Source organism: Triturus cristatus, chromosome 2_2 (assembly GCF_964204655.1).
Source record: "Triturus cristatus chromosome 2_2, aTriCri1.1, whole genome shotgun sequence".
Lineage (NCBI taxonomy): Eukaryota > Metazoa > Chordata > Amphibia > Caudata > Salamandridae > Triturus > Triturus cristatus.
In genome coordinates this window covers 481,333,993-481,354,340 of record NC_140582.1, presented here as the reverse complement: position 1 = coordinate 481,354,340, position 20,348 = coordinate 481,333,993, and the positions used below count along the sequence as shown (strand labels likewise).

Below are 20,348 nucleotides of genomic sequence, written 5' to 3'. Positions count from 1 at the left end.
AGTTTCCCGTATTTGCATTGGGCCACATTTCCTTGCAAATGAGAGTACTTCTCTGGAAAGTAGTTCCGACACTTCATGTGCGCCAGCTCTATTTTTACCACAGAAGGTCCAGAGTATGTGTCTGTAATGTGCCCCTGGGACATTACAGACGCATACTCTAAGAAAGACTACATGGAAGTCAGAGTGCGAGCTGAGCAACAACAGCCATAGAGGGCGTGCTGCTATGGGAGCACTGTAGTCGGTCCCTGCTTGCGCCCCAGGGGCACTGTAAAGTGCACACTCGATCAGAGCTCAGGAATGCATAAGACAATGCTGAAACATAAAGCAAGCAGCGTCCCTGAAGCGGGCGCCGTGCTCAGGTTCAAACTTTAAAAAATAACAACACGGTACGCTGAAGCAGCAAAGGGAGAGGGGGTTTGTAGACTAGCTTCTGGAGTATGTGGCGGGTGGGGAGGAAGGATAAAAAATTAGCTAGCATTCGCGACAAGAATTTTCAGTTCTATTAAGGACACGGAGGCGAAGATTATGCTTTCTCTTTCATTTACTGCAAACAAACAGCAGCCAATAAGATCATTTGTAACACTTGTAAACACAACATTCCCAAAATGCTTAGTGTGAAAGAACAATAACCATAGAGACTAGCCCTATATAACAGTCTTTAAACTGGAACACCTCCTCTTTCTTTGCCGAACGAGCAGAGTCCAAGTCTATAATTAACAGTCCAAGAAAAAATGATAATGTATCCATCACCACGTAGAATGCTGAACCAACAGGAACTGTAGAACTTGAAACTGCAGATCGCAGAGCCAACATCTCCTAGGACCATGGTCTATTCCCCTTTCTGGTCAGCGCCTGAAAGAAAATTACATACCCGTAATAATTGTCATCAACTGGTAAAGTAGGGTGGGTAAACAAGAAATTATGATACATAATAGCAGTTTTGTTTTTACCTGGGCGGGATAATCTTCGCCTCCGTGTCCTTAATAGAATTGAAAATTCTTGGCGCGAATGCTAGCTAATTTTTTATTCTATTACAGGACCGGAGGCTTCAGAGTATGCTAGTTTAACGCTTATCCAACACAACTGAAGCTACATCGCCCACAGGTTTATAATAAAATTGTTTGAAAGTAGAACTGGACGACCAGTCTGCAGCTTTCATGATATCGTTTATACTGGTACCAAGCATGAATGATTTGGAGGCCATAGCACCTCTAACTGAATGTGCCCCAAACAAGTTAATGTCAACACCAGCCTCTGACATGACAAATCTGAGCCACCTGGCAATAGTAGCGGAAGTAACAGGTTTAAATGGTTTCTGTAAAGCAATAAGTAACCTGGAACAACGAGCAGGGCGAAGTGGTCGAGTACAATCCTCATAGGTCTTGAGACATCTGACCACACAAAGTTTATCATTTAAAGGAAACGCATTATAATCAATCGATCTGGAAAAGGTCTTGGTACGAGCAGTAATAACAAAAGACACACCTTCAAGTGAAAAAATCCTACTCTCTAAATCAAGTACTTTAACATTTGAGACCCTGCGGCAGGAGGATAAACATAATAACATAGCTAATTTAGCCGACAATTGCTTATGAGACAGTAACTCATTATTAGGCCATGCATCAAACAGATTCAAAACTTTTGAAACATCCCATAAGGAAGAATACGTAGCCTTACGTGGATTGGCTACCCAAATTCCTTTTAAAAGCTTGCACACCACCGGATGCATGCCCACAGGCTTGCCATCCAGTTGCGAGTGACCAGCTGAAATGGCTGACCGAAAGTTGTTCACTGATCGGTATGGTAAACCCTCAGCAGTCTTCGGAGAGAGAAAATTCAATATGTGAGAGAGATCTGCTTCCACGGGATCCAGGTGTTTCTCCAAGCACCAACCCAACCAAGTCTTCCAGGCAGACCCGTATCGCTTTCTGGTTGAAGGAGCCCAGGCTTGTTGTATAAAACTGGAAGCTTGCTCTGAAATTCCTGGCAACGACCACTGTTGCCGGAAAGCCTCCAGGCCATCAGGGTTAGCTGACCCACCAGAACTAGCGGGTGGAGCTCTCCCTGAGGGTCCTGGAGCATCCGAGGGAAGCATGGGAGGCGAAGCGGGCAATCACATGCCATTTCCAGGAGAACTGGGAACCACGGCTGCGATTTCCAAATCGGAGTAATCCGCACAAACTCCGCTTCTTGCCAAGAAACCTGATTCGCCACCCTGGGTATCAGAACAAAAGGGAGAAAAGCGTAATGAAGACTCAGGGACCAATCCTGAGTGAATGCATCCGTTGCCTTCGCTAAGGGGTCCGGCCTCCAGCTGAAGAACGCCTCCAACTGAAAGTTCAATCTGGAGGCAAAAAGATCTGTGTGGAACGGACCCCACAGAGATTGGATCTGGTGAAACGGGGTGGATGAAGCTTCCAATCGCTGTAATCCTTCAAATGGCGTGAGTGTCAATCTGCCACAGCATTGTCTTGCCCCGGAAGATATTCCGCAATCACCAATATCTGATGCGCTTGGCAATAATGCCAAAAGTCTTTGGCGATCTCCGCCAACATCAGGGATATGGTACCCCCCAGTTTGTTGATATAGCATACAGCTGATCTGCTGTCCATTCGCAACAGAATACAACATGAAACCTTCCTGGGGGAGAGAGTGTGAATCGCAAATGAGCCCGCCAGGAGCTCGAGACAATTGATATGAAGTTCCAACTCCTGGAGAGACCACCTTCCCCCCTTATCACCTCTCCGCAGCGGGCTCACCAGCCCGACCTGCTGGCATCCGACTCTATGATCAACTCGAGGTGAAACCCGAAGATCGTCCGACTGTTCCAGGCACCCACATGGGTCAACCACCATTGGATTTCCATTCGGGCTTCCTCCGTGAGCGGGACTAGGTCTGCATAAGAGAGGCCCTTCTGGAGGTGTCTGATTTTCAGACGCTGTAGGGCTCGATAGTGTAAAGGACCCGGGAAGATCGCTTGTATTTTCGAGGTCAGTAGGCCCACCAGACGAGCGATCGCCCTCAGTGACATCACCTGTGTATCCAGAGTCTTACTCAGTTCCTTCTTCAGGTCCCTGAGTTTCTGCTTGAGCAGAAGCAACTGTGCTGACCGCGTATTGATTACAAACCCCAAGAAATCCAGGGATTGCGTCGGAGTGAGTACCGATTTCTCCGTGTTCACTACAAAGCCTAGATTCTCTAGTAGCGACATCGTTATCTGAAGATGAAGGGATGCTAGATGCGCCGAGGGAGCCATAATCAGGATATCGCCGAGATAGATCACGAGACGTATACCCTGCTCCCGGAGATGCGCTACCACCGGGTTCAGGAGTTTGGTGAAGCACCACGGAGCCAAGGAAAAACCAAAAGGTAGGACCAAATATTCCAGGCGCCTGCCGCGCCACAGAAATTGTAGAAATCTGTGATGGGGAGGAAAAATGAGTACAGTAATGTATGCGTTCTTTAGGTCGAGGTGGACTCGCCAGTCCGCCTGCCTCAAGAGATCCGCCAGAAGATGGATACCCTCCATCTTGAAATGCCAGTAAAGAACAAAGCAATTGAACCCCTTCAGGTTGAGAACCAGCCGAAACCCTCCACCCCTCTTTTGCACGAGGAAAGCGGTGCTGTAGAAGCCCGCCGGTCCGTAGTCTTCGCAATAGGCAACCACGTGCTTCTGCAGCAACTCGTCTAAATCTTGATCTATAAAATGCTCGTCTTGTTGGGAAAAATATAGAGGGGGAAGAGGGGACCTCTGAAAAGGAGTTTGATAAAAGTCTATGTGCAAGGCCTGCACCGTTTGAAGAACCCAAGCGTCCTGAGTAATGGCCTGCCAATTGTGAAGGAAATGGCGAATCCGTCCCCCCAGTGGAAACACAGACAGAGAATCTGAGGACGGGAATTTCCTCTTTGGCCACCACGGTGGAACCCACGACGGTTGGAACGTCTGGTTAGGTAGAAGGTCCCGCCTCTGGTGGAGTCCTGAAAGTCTCCGCGGCCTCGGCCGTAACCGCCTCTCGCGGGACCCTGGTGGTACTGGCGGCCTGGCGAGCGGCCCCTGCCTCGCCCGTCCCGTCCAAAAAGGCCCGCGTGAAACACTCTTTTGATATTAGACTGAGCTTTGTCTAGACTGGTGAAGGTCCCCACGTACTTGGAGACGTCCTTCACAAAGCGGTCACCGAACAGCAATCCATCTGCCAAGGGATCCGGCTCAGCTGTAGCCAATTCAGTCAAATAAGTATCCATGCGCGTCAAGAGAGACTTCCTGCGCTCTGCGGAAATGGCGCAGTTTGCATTGCCCAAAAAGCAAATAGCGCATTGGGTCCAGCCCGCCAGAATGTCTGGGTCGATCAGAGCACCATTCTCTTTGGCCACCAGGGACATTTCAAGGATTTTTGACAAGGGGCCAATGGTGTCTAACAACTTATCCTGACACCCGCGCCAGGCCCTATCAATGCCTTTCTTGGGATCCTTTTAGAACTTTTTAAGGAAGGCCAACATATTAGGATCAATATCCGGGGTCTCAGTGACCTTATCCGGCACATTGGGACGGGGACATTTCGACCTCAGACGATTCCTAACATCTCTGTCGAAACTGCGCCGCAGGTTTTGATGGATATAATTTGTCACCTCAGATGGAGGGGCCCATTCAGAAGACCTGGGGTGCACTATATCTTGGGAATTAAAATCAAAGGGAGTAGAGGGCTGATAAACAGGGGGGGATTGAGGTCGTACCACCGACTTCTTTGTTTTCTTAGGGGACATGGTGTGGCTGGAGGAGTCCGAGTCCACTATCGGTATCAGTAACCACCTTGGAAGCTGCGGGCATAGGGCTCGAAGACCCTGAGAAGGGATGACCTCTATTTGTCGGGGGAGGCAACTTGGTGATGGTCTGTGCATGCCGCCAATTGGATGTCTTGGAAGATGCAGATTTACCCCCAGACGTAGAAGCAGGCGCATTATCTTGTTGTAATAAGCCATGGCGTTTCGCAAAACTCTCTAATTGCGCCGTAATAGGCTTCAAAGCCGCCGCTAAAGCCTTATTCACGGTCTTAGGGACCGCCACCTCCACCGCCTTATTAATGGAGTCTTGAACAGAGGCATCTAAAGCCTGCACAAGGTTGTCTTCTAGGAGGGGAGCGTACTCCTCCTCATAGTACCCATATTCGTCCTCCTCGAAGTAGGCCCAGTCTTCCATGTCTACCGAGTATAAGGTGAAACCAAAGACTAAATATCCAGAATCCCAAAGGGATGAATCAAGGGGGAGCAAACCCTGGTGCAAAATTAATTACAATAAGAACAAAAGTGCTCCTCAGCAAAGCTGTAGTCAAAAGCAGCCCGAAGGCATCAAGAGCCTCTGCAAAAACAGATATATAAGCCTGCACACAGCTTGGGCCAGAAACTTTTAGGCAGCCAAAGTGAGGCGTCACTGAAGGGCACAAGAACAACCCGCAGCTCCTACACGCATAGAAAAGCGGGCGGAGCGAGGAGGAAACACAGATTGGGCGTCGCATAGCCCAAAAGAAACCCAAAACGAGCCCAATTGAACTAGGCGACCTGAGGCTCTGGGAAGCGCGGGCCCGTACGAGTGAAGGCACCGCCAGCCGCTTCAGATGCGGCGAAAATTGCCGGGAGAGCAAACTGCAATCGGAAGGTGAGGCGCGCTCATAGAGTAGATCGCTCACCTTCCGAGAGCGTGAGAGACTGCGCGGCGCTGCGCGCGCCGAATGCACCACCGGATCGGCAACAAGGCAGAGTAACACTGCGCACACCACAATAGGCTGCAAATAGAATAAGTAATTGGTAACAACAGCAAATACAAGCACAATAAATCACTGAATATCCAGAGAAGGGCAAGACAAAAAAATCGAGCACTTATCTCTGAGAGGAGCAGCAAAGAAAGAGGAGGTGTTCCGGTTTAAAGACTGTTATATAGGGCTAGTCTCTATGGATATTGTTCTTTCACATTAAGCATTTTGGGAATGTTGTGTTTACAAGTGTTACAAATGATCTTATTGGCTGCTGTTTGTTTGCAGTAAATGAAAGAGAAAGCATAATCTGAAGCCTCCGGTCCTGTAATAGAATTATAATGCAAAGCAGAATTGAGAAGCTAAATTTAACAAGCAGTGACTGGAGGAAAGCAAGATTTCAAAAAAGAGTTCTGCCAAATACAGAAAGAATGTTCGTTTATGAAAACTGTAATTGGCAGGTACTCCTCACCCGTAAATGGAAGTTAGGTATCGGCTGCAGGAACGAGTTAGGAGGCAGCGAAGAAGAGCGATGTTGCAGTGAGCCTATGGTAAGCAACAGGTGGGAATAGAGTACTAATATTGATTACAGCAGGGCTTGGCGACAGTGCATCCGCACTGCTTAGGCTCGCCCTAAAAAATGAAAGCCATATGGGCAAGAGAAACGGGGCCCTGGCTTATGAAATTACTGCATAATGTTGCTCTTTTCGTCTTCCCATAAACAATGCATATTAGAATAAGATTATTCATTTTATGGGTTGTATAATTCTGCAGTATTTATTCTGAGGACTGATAAAAGCACCTGTCTGTGTAAATGATCCATGCTCAGGCCAAAGGGAATCTAAGGTTCGTGATTGCAGGTCTGGGTATCTACAAACACGACTCCCATGGTTTTATTTCTTATTGACCATACAGGCTAAGTAATATACCTTTGTGTTTTAATAAGTATACATTTAACAATATATATGTACTCAAATAAGCATTTTTATAACTAAAGAGTAAAGGTCACATTATTTAACCCTTAGCCTGAAAAATGAGCCCATTATCGGGTTGTATGTTTGCTCTGTGGTGTGGTACCTGAATATCATTCTCTAGATACCATGTCATAAATATGGTGTCTAAATATGAAAAAAATATCTATCTTTTGGAGCTAATAATAGTAAATCTACACACAGCGCAGAAATATTTTTTGGGAACGTTAATTAGGACACAATGTTAGTAAGATGATATTATGCTTTGCAATCTGCTACAATAACGTTTAATTATATTACGGAGATTATACCCTAAGCATTGCAAATGTTAAGGAGATTTTACCCTAACCCTAAGAATACCCATAGAATACTTTCCTATTACGAACTCGTTGATGCAGCAATGAGATTCTAAGAGCACCTTTAAGATCGCTATAATGTAGGAGACATGAACAATTTTTATTTTGAAGTACCTCAAGTCTGCAGGTCCTGTCGATACGAGCGGGTTTAATCTCCTGGGTCATAGTAAATTACACCCTTCTGCTGAAAGTGTGTAGCCTAGCCTCCAGAGAGAAGTGTGTCATTGTTCACTATTGCAGATTATGAAAAAAATAAAATGCCATAAAAATGCATATTAATTGATTCACATCTCAATAGTCTGCTGCATAAAATGCTTTAGCTAAATACCATTCCACAACTCTCAGTAAATATACATTTCAAATATTGACTGGGTAACATTGAACTTTACACAAAGCAACTAATCACTGAGTAAGCAAGTGAAACGATGCGTGCTTTGGGTGGCAACCATATCAAGAGCAATCATATTAAACTTGCACTGTTCTTTTACATTGCCGTTTCATATGCTGAAAATGTTATTCTTTCCTTAAGACAGCTAACAGCTTTGCAAAACAAAGAAAACAAAAAAAACAAGCTCACCTCTCCCTACTCATCTCAGTACTTCAGCAATGCAATAACCATATGCCTTAGTGCAGTGACAAAGATCTATAGTACATGAATGATTAACAAATTACTGATGAAAGTGATACATGACACGTACAATAAATAACCAATGGGTATGGAGTGGCTGAGTTCAGAACTCTTTCCATAAAGATTGTATGCACTCTCTCTGAGATAGACCAAGCTGTCTCTACCAGACATAGTATGTGTTAAATCCTACTGCACATGCCTAAACTGTGATACACTCACATTTTTTAGGTTTTGCCTACACAGCGTTTCGCTCTGCTTGTGAAATCTCTTGTATTAATACATCTTAAAAGGGTGCTCTTATCAGTTCCCATGGCAGAAGTACTGTGTTCATTCACTTTTGTGTGGAACTTTTTTTTGTTTACTTTTCCTCGCTGCACCCAAGGAAACCATGCTTTTGTAGATGCATCACTCATATGTTTTTTGTCTACATAACTTCTTGGTAGCCTAAGTAACACACAACTCGTTGCAGCTCAGTGATTTCCTTGTTTGAATTGTAACAACACCATGTGCTATGAAGTTGAACTGTGTTTCTGTCTGAACCAAAGAAACAATTAAGCAACGTGTCTGTGAATAAAAAGAACATAATAGCTTTGGAGAGGCGTGTTTTATTATTATTATTATTATTATTATTATTTTTATATAGGAACAAATTGACAAACATATTTTATATTGGCTAAATGATAACAATAGTTATAAATATGTAGAAAAAAAGTTTGGACTCCTAAACAGGGATTTGAACCCTGGACCCTCCTAGTACTATTTTCACCTTACATATATTCACTTCAACCCCCCACATTATATTTTTACAGACACAATGTACAAACTCACATGTTACACGTGTTTGTTAGCTGCATGCTCTTGCTTTGTCGCCTTCAGTCACCACGCATTTTAAGCATTGTTAACAACTAAACTATTTTTAGAGATCTTCTGATGCATTTAAAAAGATTTTCTTATTTTATCTTAAAACCATTTCAAAATTATTTTGCCGTATTGACACTCATTTACAGCATGTTTGTTGGGTGAATTTCTTTTTGGTTTATACTCTACCCTTTCTCTATTTTACTACTATCTGCCCACATTTACTTTATTCTAAAAAAATGTTCTTATGGACGAATAGTATATTTTGCTTGATGACTGCATAACATCAATACAACACGCATTTCTTAGATGCAGAATGTCGGGCCAACACACATTTACAATATTTTGCAGGTTTATCTCTTGAACGCAGCACATGTTTTGTTATGCTTGCGTATACTATGCAAACTTGGATTAAAGGGTTATAATATGGTTGCACAACGTTCTCACCTCTATTTCATTTCTGAAAAATACTAGGCTCTTTACATTATCTCCCAGGGTTCGCCTTACTACATTTATGTTTCAACTGTATGTTTTATGTTTACAAACAACTTCTTAATTTCAATAATTGCAGCACACATTTACTGTTGGGTACCCTCAAACTCACAGATGTTGCACAAGATTATTTACAGCTTCATATTATTAAATTTATATTGTTTGCTGTTTACATTATATCACCCTGGCTGCACGGATAGACTCAATCTTGCCCCTTAAAGTCCCGCACGTCAGACAATTCTGTTTATGGCTGTATAGTATTGTATACTTGTGTACTCCATATAGTAAACTAACACAAATTGGAGGCACTATATTCATCTAAAACTGCTTTTTGGATATTATCTAACACTATTTAAATAATCTTTTCCTTATATCAACAGCACATTTTTAAGCGCATGAACTCGTACACATCCCACACGAACATACTTCCACCACTGTTTACACAATATTAACCCAAAAAACAGGACTAGTGGCCTAGAACACATTTTACTTCCAAAAAATAGAACACCAAGATTTAAAACAAATTCTCATGGCAATCACATTGTCACTGAACGTTTGCAGGAACAGATTATTTTTGCAACACTCACGTCTTTGGTTATTCCATTTGGCGGAATATTTAATCTCTTCCTCCATTCATTTTAACCAATAAACACTGTCAAAACTTGTGGTATTCTCATACTCCGCTAAAAGATCGCATCACCTCCAGTGCTTTAAATGGGAAAAAATAAGTGCAGGTACTCATTAAAAGGAGCTAGAGGTGTGTCAAGTGCGCAGGGCTAGGGGCGGGGCTAAGTGCAAGACATGATGATACATAATATGATATATAACAGTAAATAAAAGCATAAATCACTCAATCACTTCAAAAGTGCCAAAGTATTCTGTATATATACATATATATATTTATAAACGGTAATGAAAGTTACAAGAATTACAGAAGATTTTGAACTCTGCACTAATTTGTGTTAAAATGCAATTTTTGAGCCCCGATTTCAGAACTGAACAACAGAACACATATCTGGTTCTTTTAACTGAAAAAAAGTGCCAATCCTAACGTCAGCTGTCACCTCACCTTTATACACCCCTCCCTCCCCTTCCTTCAATGTCCAGCATCTCGTTTCCAACCCAGCCAGATCCATTGGCAGTTGTCGTGGGAGGTCATTCCTGGAGTGCTGCAGCGTTCCCTGCTATGCATTGCTCTTTGAGCAGGGCTACCTTCACACCCATGGATCCCTTGCTGTTATGTAAATGCAGCGATTAGTTGATGGGGCACACAAAGGAAATCAGCTCCTGCGCTGTAAAAAACAAACATGAAAAGAAAAGGTTGATGATTGTGTTGAACTGCCACTCGCTGAAGTGTGGCCAGTGCAGCACCAGCCCAGGCTATTTCATGCACCTGACGGAGAGGGAGCTGGTGGGGGGCGCTAATTTGTAGCTGAATGGTCATTACACGCTTAATCTGTCAGGCTAGACCCTGCTCTGTTAATCACAGCGTGTGACGCAAGCCCTCCCAAACACCTCCAGTGTGAGGAATTGCAAAGGGGCGCCTCTGGACTTTACCAGCGTCTCTGCAAAAGTTGATTTCATGGCTCAGTGTGATTGCGAGATCCAGAAGCAGAGCGGCATCTGTCCTGCGTTGTAGGGGATACGGAACCTGAGCCTGCTGTGCCACCAATCAGGGTACCAGTACTCTCCTTGACAAAAGAAAAGTGCCGGCTCTGAGGGCTGGAAAATTTGGAAGTGCCGGTACTCAGTACCGGTGAGTACCGGCCCATTTAAAGCACTGATCACCTCCTACTTTCTCTGAGAAAGGATGACCACAGTTGCAGATTGATACTTATTTGCATGCCGCCCATACCTGCTTCACCCACCACATTTACAACATAGAGTTTTCACCTTTTAAGAATTCTTCTTTTTCAAGCACATCCCTCATTCTTTTGCAATGATGATGTAATGTGCTCACAGTATTTCTGCAAAACAATTCTATAGGAATACAAAAAACACACACAGGGCTCAAAGTCAGTGAATGAAAATGAGTTCAGGCTCCTGTGATAGGACATTTGCACCAGGAAATATACTTAGCTTTGACATCAAAACAAACACTTGAACATACTTTCAGTAACTTATATTGCACAAGTATTCACCAAGCTACAACTTACAACAAAATACAGCTTATTATTAATCACATAGGCCTAAACTAATGCATTTACCAATGCTTGTTGTTTCAGGTTGACCCTCAATATGTGAACGCCATTGCTGACAGCATTAAGGAGAGGTATGATTAATTTCATTGTTCTTTCAGTTTACATAAAATATTTCTGTAGTTAGTTACTAGTATGACATTGCAATGTAAACAATACTGGTGCTTGAATAATTTGTGTCTCCACTAGTAGATGTGAGCTTTAGGATGCTTTACGAATCAAAGAATATTTGAGCTCAAACCAAGGGCTTTGGTGCCTTATTGGCGTGCTTGTCAGAATACAGCAGTTTTCCACCCTTCCCTGAAAGAGTGTTGGTTTTGAGTTTAGCACAGGTTTTGGGGTTGGGATGTGCTGGTGGAAATTAAATAGAGCGATCGTGTCCTATCCTTGTGCGTATTCAAATTAGCTAAGCTCTCTCTTAGACCAGTTTTCTTTGAGTTTGGGATAATATGGTTTTTGTAGGCTGTTAATGTTTGAGCTGTTGGGTGACTTTTTTTAGAGACTGCCTTCCGTATCCAAGAAATTGAAGATCAACATAAACTATATTTTTTGTGCTGTTACAGCAAGATATTTTTCTTACATGTCATCACTATAACCACTGTGGCAGTATGATTCTTCACCTTTTGTTGGGTGTTTATTCTTCATCAGAAGCCCAAGTGAACAGTACTTGTATTAATCAAAGTATGAGCCTAGAACAAGCAACTTTTCTGGTAGGGATAAATAAGTATAGCAAGTGTCTCATCAGTCGGAGATGGTGCCCAGCGCTTTCACTAAAGTATTCAGTTTGATAAATGAATGACTGGCAGCTCTGTTGAAAATCACTTCCAAATTTCTTGCCACCTTCACTGGTCTTGGGCTATAACCATCAAAGTGGCAATGAAGGTATTACCCTAATGTTTTTTAAGAGAGTGATCTCAGGTAGGATAGGATAATATTTATAGAGCGCACTAAACCAAAAGTTGTCAAGGCGCTAGATTTGCAGAAGAAAGAATAGCAACAGCAGCTAAAATGACATCACAACTGCCTCTGTTGCTCTGTTAGGAATAACCAACTTGGTAAATACATACAACACTCAAGCTGAATGAGGATCATGTAATCTGGGGGGCTTAACATGTTGCAGTTGTATACCTAATATGTGTAGGACTAACATAATCCACAAAAACATCAGTAATCATGTTGTCATCACAGATTAATTTACTTGTACAGAATATATAGGTTTATACTCGGAAAACCTGAATCCTCGTTGATCATTTCAGATTGATTCAGCATTTTGTTACCTAGCTACAAAATCTGGCCACCAAGGGCCCAGAAGAACAGCATTATTACCAAATGCTCCAAGCAGGTGATGAGTGTAGGGGAAGGTGGAAGAGGCATATGCACCCTGTAGAGTAAAGTTTGTCTGGTTAGTAAACTGGAGTATTATTTCCTATCAAGGAGCTAACTCAGTCGAAATCTAATGCAATGAAAAATGTAAATTATATTAGAGTTTACCTCCTGGTGTGAAATGCAAGCTAGGAATATGCCAAGAAAGCTTTTAATTAAATACAAGTGAAAATGTTTTAATGGGTCCAGTTGGGTACATACGGAGGACCTGAAATCTTCCTTATTGGTGTTTCCAGTGGATAATGTTGTATTTTAAAACGTTACCAGTGTGAATAGTTTTGAAAGGTTTAGAACTGCACCACCTTGCCCATTCATTCCCCTCGTTGCATTGGAAGTTTGGCATATGAAAGCCATTATCTGGAAGTCTTTAAACATGTTTCAAGCACCTAAATGAATCCTAGACCTTTCCAGGTTGAAAATCTGCTGACATTCGTTTTTTAAATCTGTGTATTTGGTTTATAAGTGCAAACAACAAAGTTGGGCATGCACCCGCACCCGTAACGGCAATAAACATCAGAGGGAGGTTACCTTATGCACATACATTTCAGGGCTTCCGGCAACACATTAAGTACAAAAGCAGACTTACAGCAGACGTAGGTACAGAATGTTGAGCTTTTCACTTTGGAGGCCGACCTCGCCATCAGTGGGGTCCAAATCGTTATTCAGTACCCCCCTACTTTGAACAATTTGTGGGGACACCCCCTGCTTTTATAGGTCACCTTCTCTGCCGCCATATACATGTCCATCCCAGTTCTCTACTCTTGTAATGTTGGAACCTCCGGCACCCCCCCATATTTAGCCACATCTCTCTGTGCCACCACCATACCCAGGTTACTAAAGAGAAGTTTGACCCGGGGGGACATCCACATGATTTGGAATACCAAGGAGAATGGACTTTTCTCTATCGGAATGTCGACACCCAGGATGGTACGTAGTTCTCGTATTACCTTAGTCCAGCAGACTTGAATGATAGGGCAACCCCAGAATGTGTGCATAAAAGTACCTCTGGCCCAACTACATCTGATGCAGTCCGAGGGACACTGCTCTCCCCATCTTATGTAGTCAGTCACTGTCTTAGTAGACCCGGTGCAGTATCTTAAACTGGATCAGCCGTAATCTGGACTTTATCGCTACCACCCTTGGATGCATCACGACCTCCTCCCAGTCCATGTTGTCCATCTCTCCCACATCTCTCACACACCTCTCTTGCAGCCTACTTAATGTGTCAGGCATGTTATTGTTGAGAGTTTTATATGTGTGGAAAACTGCCTCTTTCTCGAGCTCTCCCATGAGTAACCTACCCTCTAGCAGAGCAAATTCTTGTACATCTACTTCTTTCAGCCTCTTGGTCTGCCACACATGGCTTAACTGCACATATTTTTGGTATTTATTCAGGTTGAGATGGTAGCCCCTCTGAAGGGAGGGGAGGGGCATAAGGTCTCTGTCTTCCAAGAGGGCCCTGATCTTGGAAATTCCTATTGTGTCCCATGCCTTAAAACCCCTCAGCGTTTCCTAGTTCCTGCATTATTCCCCCTTTCCCACAACCCCGTTTCTCTGGCCACTTTGTTCGCCCATCCTATACATTTGGTGGCTTTCGTCCAAGCCTCCAGTGCCACCTGTGTCGCCAGCAGCAGTTGTCGGATACCCTTCCTACGATGCATGTACTACAAATGCGATTGCGTCAGGCACTTATCCCATTCTAAATAGTATGTCGAGTGATACTGGGGTGCGAATATCCAGTTGTTTATTGCTATCAGATGCACGGCCCAATAGTAGGTCCTCACATCTGGGAGGGCAATCCCCCCATTATAAGGTTACACTGCAGCGCCTTCAGTGCTACTTTGGGGTGTCCTTTATTCCACAATAGAGTTCTCAACTCTCCATCTATTTTGGTAAACATCTCCTCTGGGATTTTATAATACATGTTTTGGAGGGGCATAGAGTAGTTAGGAAGCATGATTATTTTGAAGATGGCCACCCTCCCCACAATTGCCAGGGGTAGCCAATGCCAGCGCTCCACGTCTCCTTGGAAATTCTAAATTACCCTCCTCAGGTTCCTAGACAGGCACACATCACTAATCTGAGTCACATTGATTCCAAGGTATTTAAAACCGTCTCCACCCATAGTCTCCTGGGGAGAGCATTCAGGTCAAAGGAGCAATGCGGCTGGAATAATACTCCCTAGTTTATGTTATACCCCGAGTAACTGCCTCAAAGGTCTGCTAGACGTCCAGGATCATTGTCGTGGGCTCGGTGATATAAAGGAGGAAATTGCCCGCATATAGCTAGACCCCTTCCTCATCTGTGCTAGTGTCAACTACCTTGAATCCCCCGTATTATGGGGTGGGCATGGGCAATGCAGGCCAAAGGCTCAATTGTGAAGGCAAATAAGAGAGGGGACAAGGAGCATTTCTGTCAGATCCCCCTCTCAATCGGGAATACTGACAGCAGGAAACCATATACCCTCACGGCCAATGTTGGAGCCTGGTATAGCATTGCTATCTACTGTCTATAGTAAGGCCGAAACTGAATTTCCTCAGTGTTTGTTGAAGAAGAGGGCAGTGTATAGCATCACATGCCTTTTCGACATTTAGCGAAAGGAAAACATGGGGCTCCTCCCTATCCTGAACCTTTGCCATCCAGTTGGGTAACCTTAAATAGAATCTGGTAGACCTACCGGGCAGAAAGCCTGACTGGTCTCTGTGTATCAATAGGACCACAACTTTGAGAAGCTTAGTGATCAATATCTTGGACAGTATCTTTTCTCTTCAATGTTTAACAATTAAATTGGATAATACTTGTAGGAAAGTAGAATCTGCTTTCATGGCTACCCCCATTTGTTTGCTTGTGTCATCATGTTTGTTTGACTAGTCTGTCTGGGATCCTGCTAATCAGGACCCCAGCCACTGTGCTTCCTCCCTAAATTTGACATGATAAGTACATTTTTTATCTCCACAATTGGCTACTGGTGTACCCTTGTAAGTCCCTAGTATATGGTACTAAGGTACCCAGGGCATAGGGACACCTGGGGTCTCCCATGGGCTGCAGCATGTAATATCCACCCATGAAATACCACTCAAAATGTGACTACAGGCCTGCTATTGCAGCCTGTGTAAACTGGTGCTAGTGTTACTTATGACAGATATAAGTTTCCCTATATCTGAGGTCACTACACTTGAAACCTAAAAGTCACCCCTAATGCAGGCCTTTCAATTTTGAACGCAGGGTGCTTGTTTGTAAGTGTGAGGGTGCCCCTGCATGAACAGAACACCCCTACAAACCCCAGAGTTGATTCTCCAGGCTTTGTAAGTGTGGTCAGCCATTTTCAAACATATAGTGGACATCAGTCATTACAAGATGTCTAACTATATAGTGGCTCATGTCACCCAGTCATGTTTCGTATCAAACTTGTTGGAATCATACTTCAACACCGATTCCAGTGTTAGAAGTATGATCCCATGTAGTGCGAGGCTCCCTTGTGGTAGCCCCCTGTACTCCTGGTTACCACCTTTCAAGGTCTGACAGCAAGCTAGTGCTGCTGCCGACCACAGACACGATTCTGCCCTCCTGCTGCTCAGCCAAACTAAAGCAGGGGAAGATAGAACAAAAGGTTTACTGTCGCAGGGAGTTGTGTGACCACCTCCCCAGACAGGAAAAATTGTATTGGGCTGGGGTGGGGGCATTTGCCAGCACCACCAGACTGCCATGAAGAGCACATTTGGCACCCTTCTTGCATACTCCAGTGGGAACCAGTTCAGGGAACCCTTGGCTCCTGCTCTGGTGTGAAACTGTACAAAGTACATGGGAGTATCCTCCCCTCAGTCCAGCCCCTCCTCTGGGCGGGACCCCTTAATCGTTCCAACCCTCTCCCTAGGGTACTTAAGGGCTTACCTGTAGGTGGCTCTTCAGATTCGTTGTGGGACAAGACTTAAGCCTGAAACCATGTCACTCTTTGACTGTCTGGACACCTGGACTTCGCCTGGAACCAAGACTGTATCAAAGAAGACTCCTGCTGCTCCTGGTCTTGCTGTTCTGCAAGTCTTCTTTGTCGTCTGTGTCTGTGCTTCTTCCAGGATCTTCAACAGACCTATGGGCATCAAGAACACCTGAAGTAAAGGAGCCACTCCCATGCATCTGCAGGCACCACAGCTAAGCTGACCGGCCTGCTGCTCCTGACGTCCCACGGACTTCTAAACGCTCAGCAACACAGGTGGTGGTTATGCAACTTCTCCGAGGCCTGACCTGTCCTCTCTGCAACTTAGAGGCTAGTATCCCGCGTCGGAACCACCGAGACTGAACCCCTTGTGCACTGCGTTGACTTGCTGTTTTGCCAAGGCTTGTTGGCTCTGCATTCCAGAGATCTCCAAGGTACAAGAAGCTCCAGCCTCCAGCATCTCTTCCTGGCATGATCTTGGTCCTCACCACATCCTTTGCATCGTGGGCCTTCATCTTTGTTGATCTGCTCGAGGTCCTCTTGCGACGCCTGTGCCTTTCGCATGTGGGTCCTCCTGAGGGTCTTTTCCTGCTTCAAAGGGCTCCCCTCCTTTACTGTATCATATGTCTTCCTTGGTTTCTGCACAGCATCCTTTCTGTCTGGCCTCCTTAAGGATCGTATCCTGGTCTGGAAAGTTCATAAATCAGGCAATGATCAGTCATGGGGTGCTCCTGGCACGGGCCTACCACAGAGCCCTTTCTCTGACAAAGCAGGTGGAGAACCTTTCAGTGGAAAAGGTGGATCGGAGCCACTGGTCCAAGAACTGCAACATATTTCCATTTTCAACTACCTACAGGAACCCACTAGTCTCACATTGCTTCTCCTCGCTCTATTTTTGGCATTGTTCACTCTCCAGGCAAGGTGTTTCATGATCTCCATGACCTCAGACACCCCCTGTTTGAGGGTGTGAACTGAGTCCTCCTGCTCTGAGATTCTGCCCTCAGCATTAGTCACTCGCTCAGCAACATTGCGCAGATCCTATAGCAGGAGGGACACCCCGGAGCGCACCTCGCCAATTTTTGAATCTAGGGCTAACCCTGAAGGTTTAGATTGCCGCCATCAGTACAGCGTTAGCCGGCATCTCGGGGGTGGGGTCCCTGGGGCCCCTCAAGGGGGGGGGGGTCATTGTTTTAGTGTAGTAATCAGTCTTTCCCTGTCGAGTCAGTTTATCCTCCCCCATGGGCGCTAAGAGTCACTCCACTTCCCCCTCCACACACAGCCAGCCCCTTCCCAGAAGTGGGTGCCTGTCGATGGTGCAAAGGGCGGGGTTCCCCCCAATGTTCACAGAGTCTGACCCCTGGTTCAAGGACAGCGGTACACACAGGGTCGCAGGGGTCACAGGTCTTTACCACCACAGGATGCCGTGACAGCCCAGTCACAGTGGAGTCCTGCCGACACCAGTCTGCAGGTACCACGCCGTAGCAGGGGGTGACATAGTATTTGCATGCTATTGCATCTGCTGCCAGGCGGCCGGCCCTGCTTGCCGACTCAGTCTGCTTCTTATACTACTGGCCCAGGCAACAGTATAATCAGCGCTGCATGGGCAGGCCCCAAATCTACCCCCAGCGGGGATGGGAGTAGAAAGGGAAGGGTAGAAGGATGGGGTATTTTTTTTAAAGAAAACTTTGTTTACTGGCATTTTAAGTTATACAGTACAGGCATCAGTTGACTCAAAAAAGCAGCCATTAAACCTTTTTTTTCCATACATCACATATCTACAACATTATTATGGCATGCTATTCGTATCATCATATTTCTGGCTTCTCACACGTATATACTGCGATTCTGTGGTGCCACTCGACGTGGTACAACGGGTCATTTTATAAACACTGTCCTGGCGTAGAGATTTAGTCCACATATCACTCTACATTTTTTCTAGATATAATCCAATTGTCAAGTATCTACTTTTCCTCCTCAGCACTTCCTATACGCTGTAGGTAACTCTTGCAGGGTTCCCATATGTCTCGGGGCCAGGAGCTAGGTGTGAGTAACTCCGCATATATACTAGTTTGTTTCTGACAGTATGTCATATCTTTAAGCCATTCTTTGAATTTAGGAGCCCTTCCTCTTCCCCATCTGCATGCTGCTCTGCGTTTCGCCATTAGCAATCCTAGCGCAATCAGTCGTTTGATTTTTCCTTCAATCTTATTCGTGTAGCCTAGTGATCCCATCACCGGGGTCAGGTCAATTTGTACCTCTGCCATTTCATTTAAAGCCCTCTCCACTTCCTTCCAGTAGTTAGTAGTAGCAGTACATGACCAAGCCAAATGCATGAAATCTGCACCTTCTTGTCAACACCTGTCGCAAGTGTCATTTCCCCTCGGTTTGAATATGTACATTCTTGCTGGTGAATAGTACATTCTGTGTAGAAATTTGAAATGTATGACTCTCAATCTGCTTCTCGCTGTGATTCTTTCTGTTTGCTGACAGCAGTATGTCCATATCTCAACCCCAATTCCTGCTCCCAACCTGCTCTTGCCCTTCCAGTGTTCCCTTCTCCCATGCCAATAGTTGCTTTGTATATTTATGACACTGCATGGGATGGCACACCATGTAATAACAGGTGTAGTGGTAACAGAGTGGGAGGTTCCTCCGGGAACAGCGGTGGGGCTGCTTTGACATCTTGTCTAAGCCGAGTGTATAGAAAGCGATCCATTGTGGTAGGATTTTTCCTCCCAAAGAAGATGGGCTAGGGATGCCCGCCGACCTCTTGAATATTGTTATCAGGTTGCATGATGAAAACTTTTCCCAAGTTCGCTGGGGGAACCAAGGGCAGGTCACTGATAAATATAAAGTAAATCGGGGTGTCAGGCAAGGGTGCGTCCTAGCGCCAACTCTTTTCTTGTTATTCATAAACAGAGTTGTGCAGTATTTTTCATCTATCTCAACTGACGCCCCCTCCTTGGGTGGTACTAAGATCCCACTGCTCATGTTTGCTGATGACACCCTGTTATTGTCTCAGAGTTAGATGGGGTTGTAGGCGGCTTTGAATAAATTTGACACCTTTTGTCTCGATCATGATCTGCAAGTTAACGTTTCTAAAACCAAGTATATGGTTTTCAATTAAGGAAGAAGCGTGGCAGGTCATGTTACGATGAATAACGAAATGCTTGAACGTACGAACGTTATGACTTATTTGGGGATTGTTCTGGAAAAAAAACTGAGCTGGAAGCCCCAAATTGATATCTTATCCCTTAAGTTTGCTCAGCTTTCAGGGTGTTTGGTAAAAGAACAGAGACTGTCTCAGACCAAAAGGATAGGCCCAGCTATTAAGATTTACAACTCCAGGATCAGTTCTGCGATTCTTTATGGCGCAGAACTCTGGGGTTTTGCCGACCTATCCCCTTTGGTCAAGGTGCAAAATAAATTTTTGAAGAACCTCACGGGCCTTCCCAGTTCAAGTCCAGTGAAACCATTATTACTGGATCTTGGTTGTCGTTCAATTGAAGATATTGCCCGGTTCAAACCTTTGGCCCTATGGAGAAGACTGTGGCCTACCCCGGAATTAGCCCCCTATGCCAAGGTATTTCTAGATGTTCGTTCCATTTTAGGTTCTGGAAACATAGTTTGGTTTAAGCAAGTTAGATTGCTTTTGGAATCTATGGGCTTGGGAAATCTATGGTCGGACCCTGCTAACAACCTTTTTCCCCCCAAAAAAACTATTTAAAGGCCTCTACTGGTCCCAGTTATACCAGAAACAGTCAACCCAAATGTTGGCAGAGTC

General features: G+C 44.7%; 1 protein-coding gene across 1 annotated transcript in view; it reads left to right on the top strand.

The window, feature by feature from the left end:
- MGAT4D (MGAT4 family member D) overlaps positions 1 to 20,348 on the top strand; it is a 666,451-nt gene that overhangs the window by 319,865 nt on the left and 326,238 nt on the right. The window contains exon 5 of the mRNA XM_085641583.1: positions 11,275 to 11,321. Within this exon, the coding sequence (XP_085497709.1) occupies positions 11,275 to 11,321 (47 nt within the window). The remainder of the gene's footprint in view (positions 1 to 11,274; positions 11,322 to 20,348) is intronic.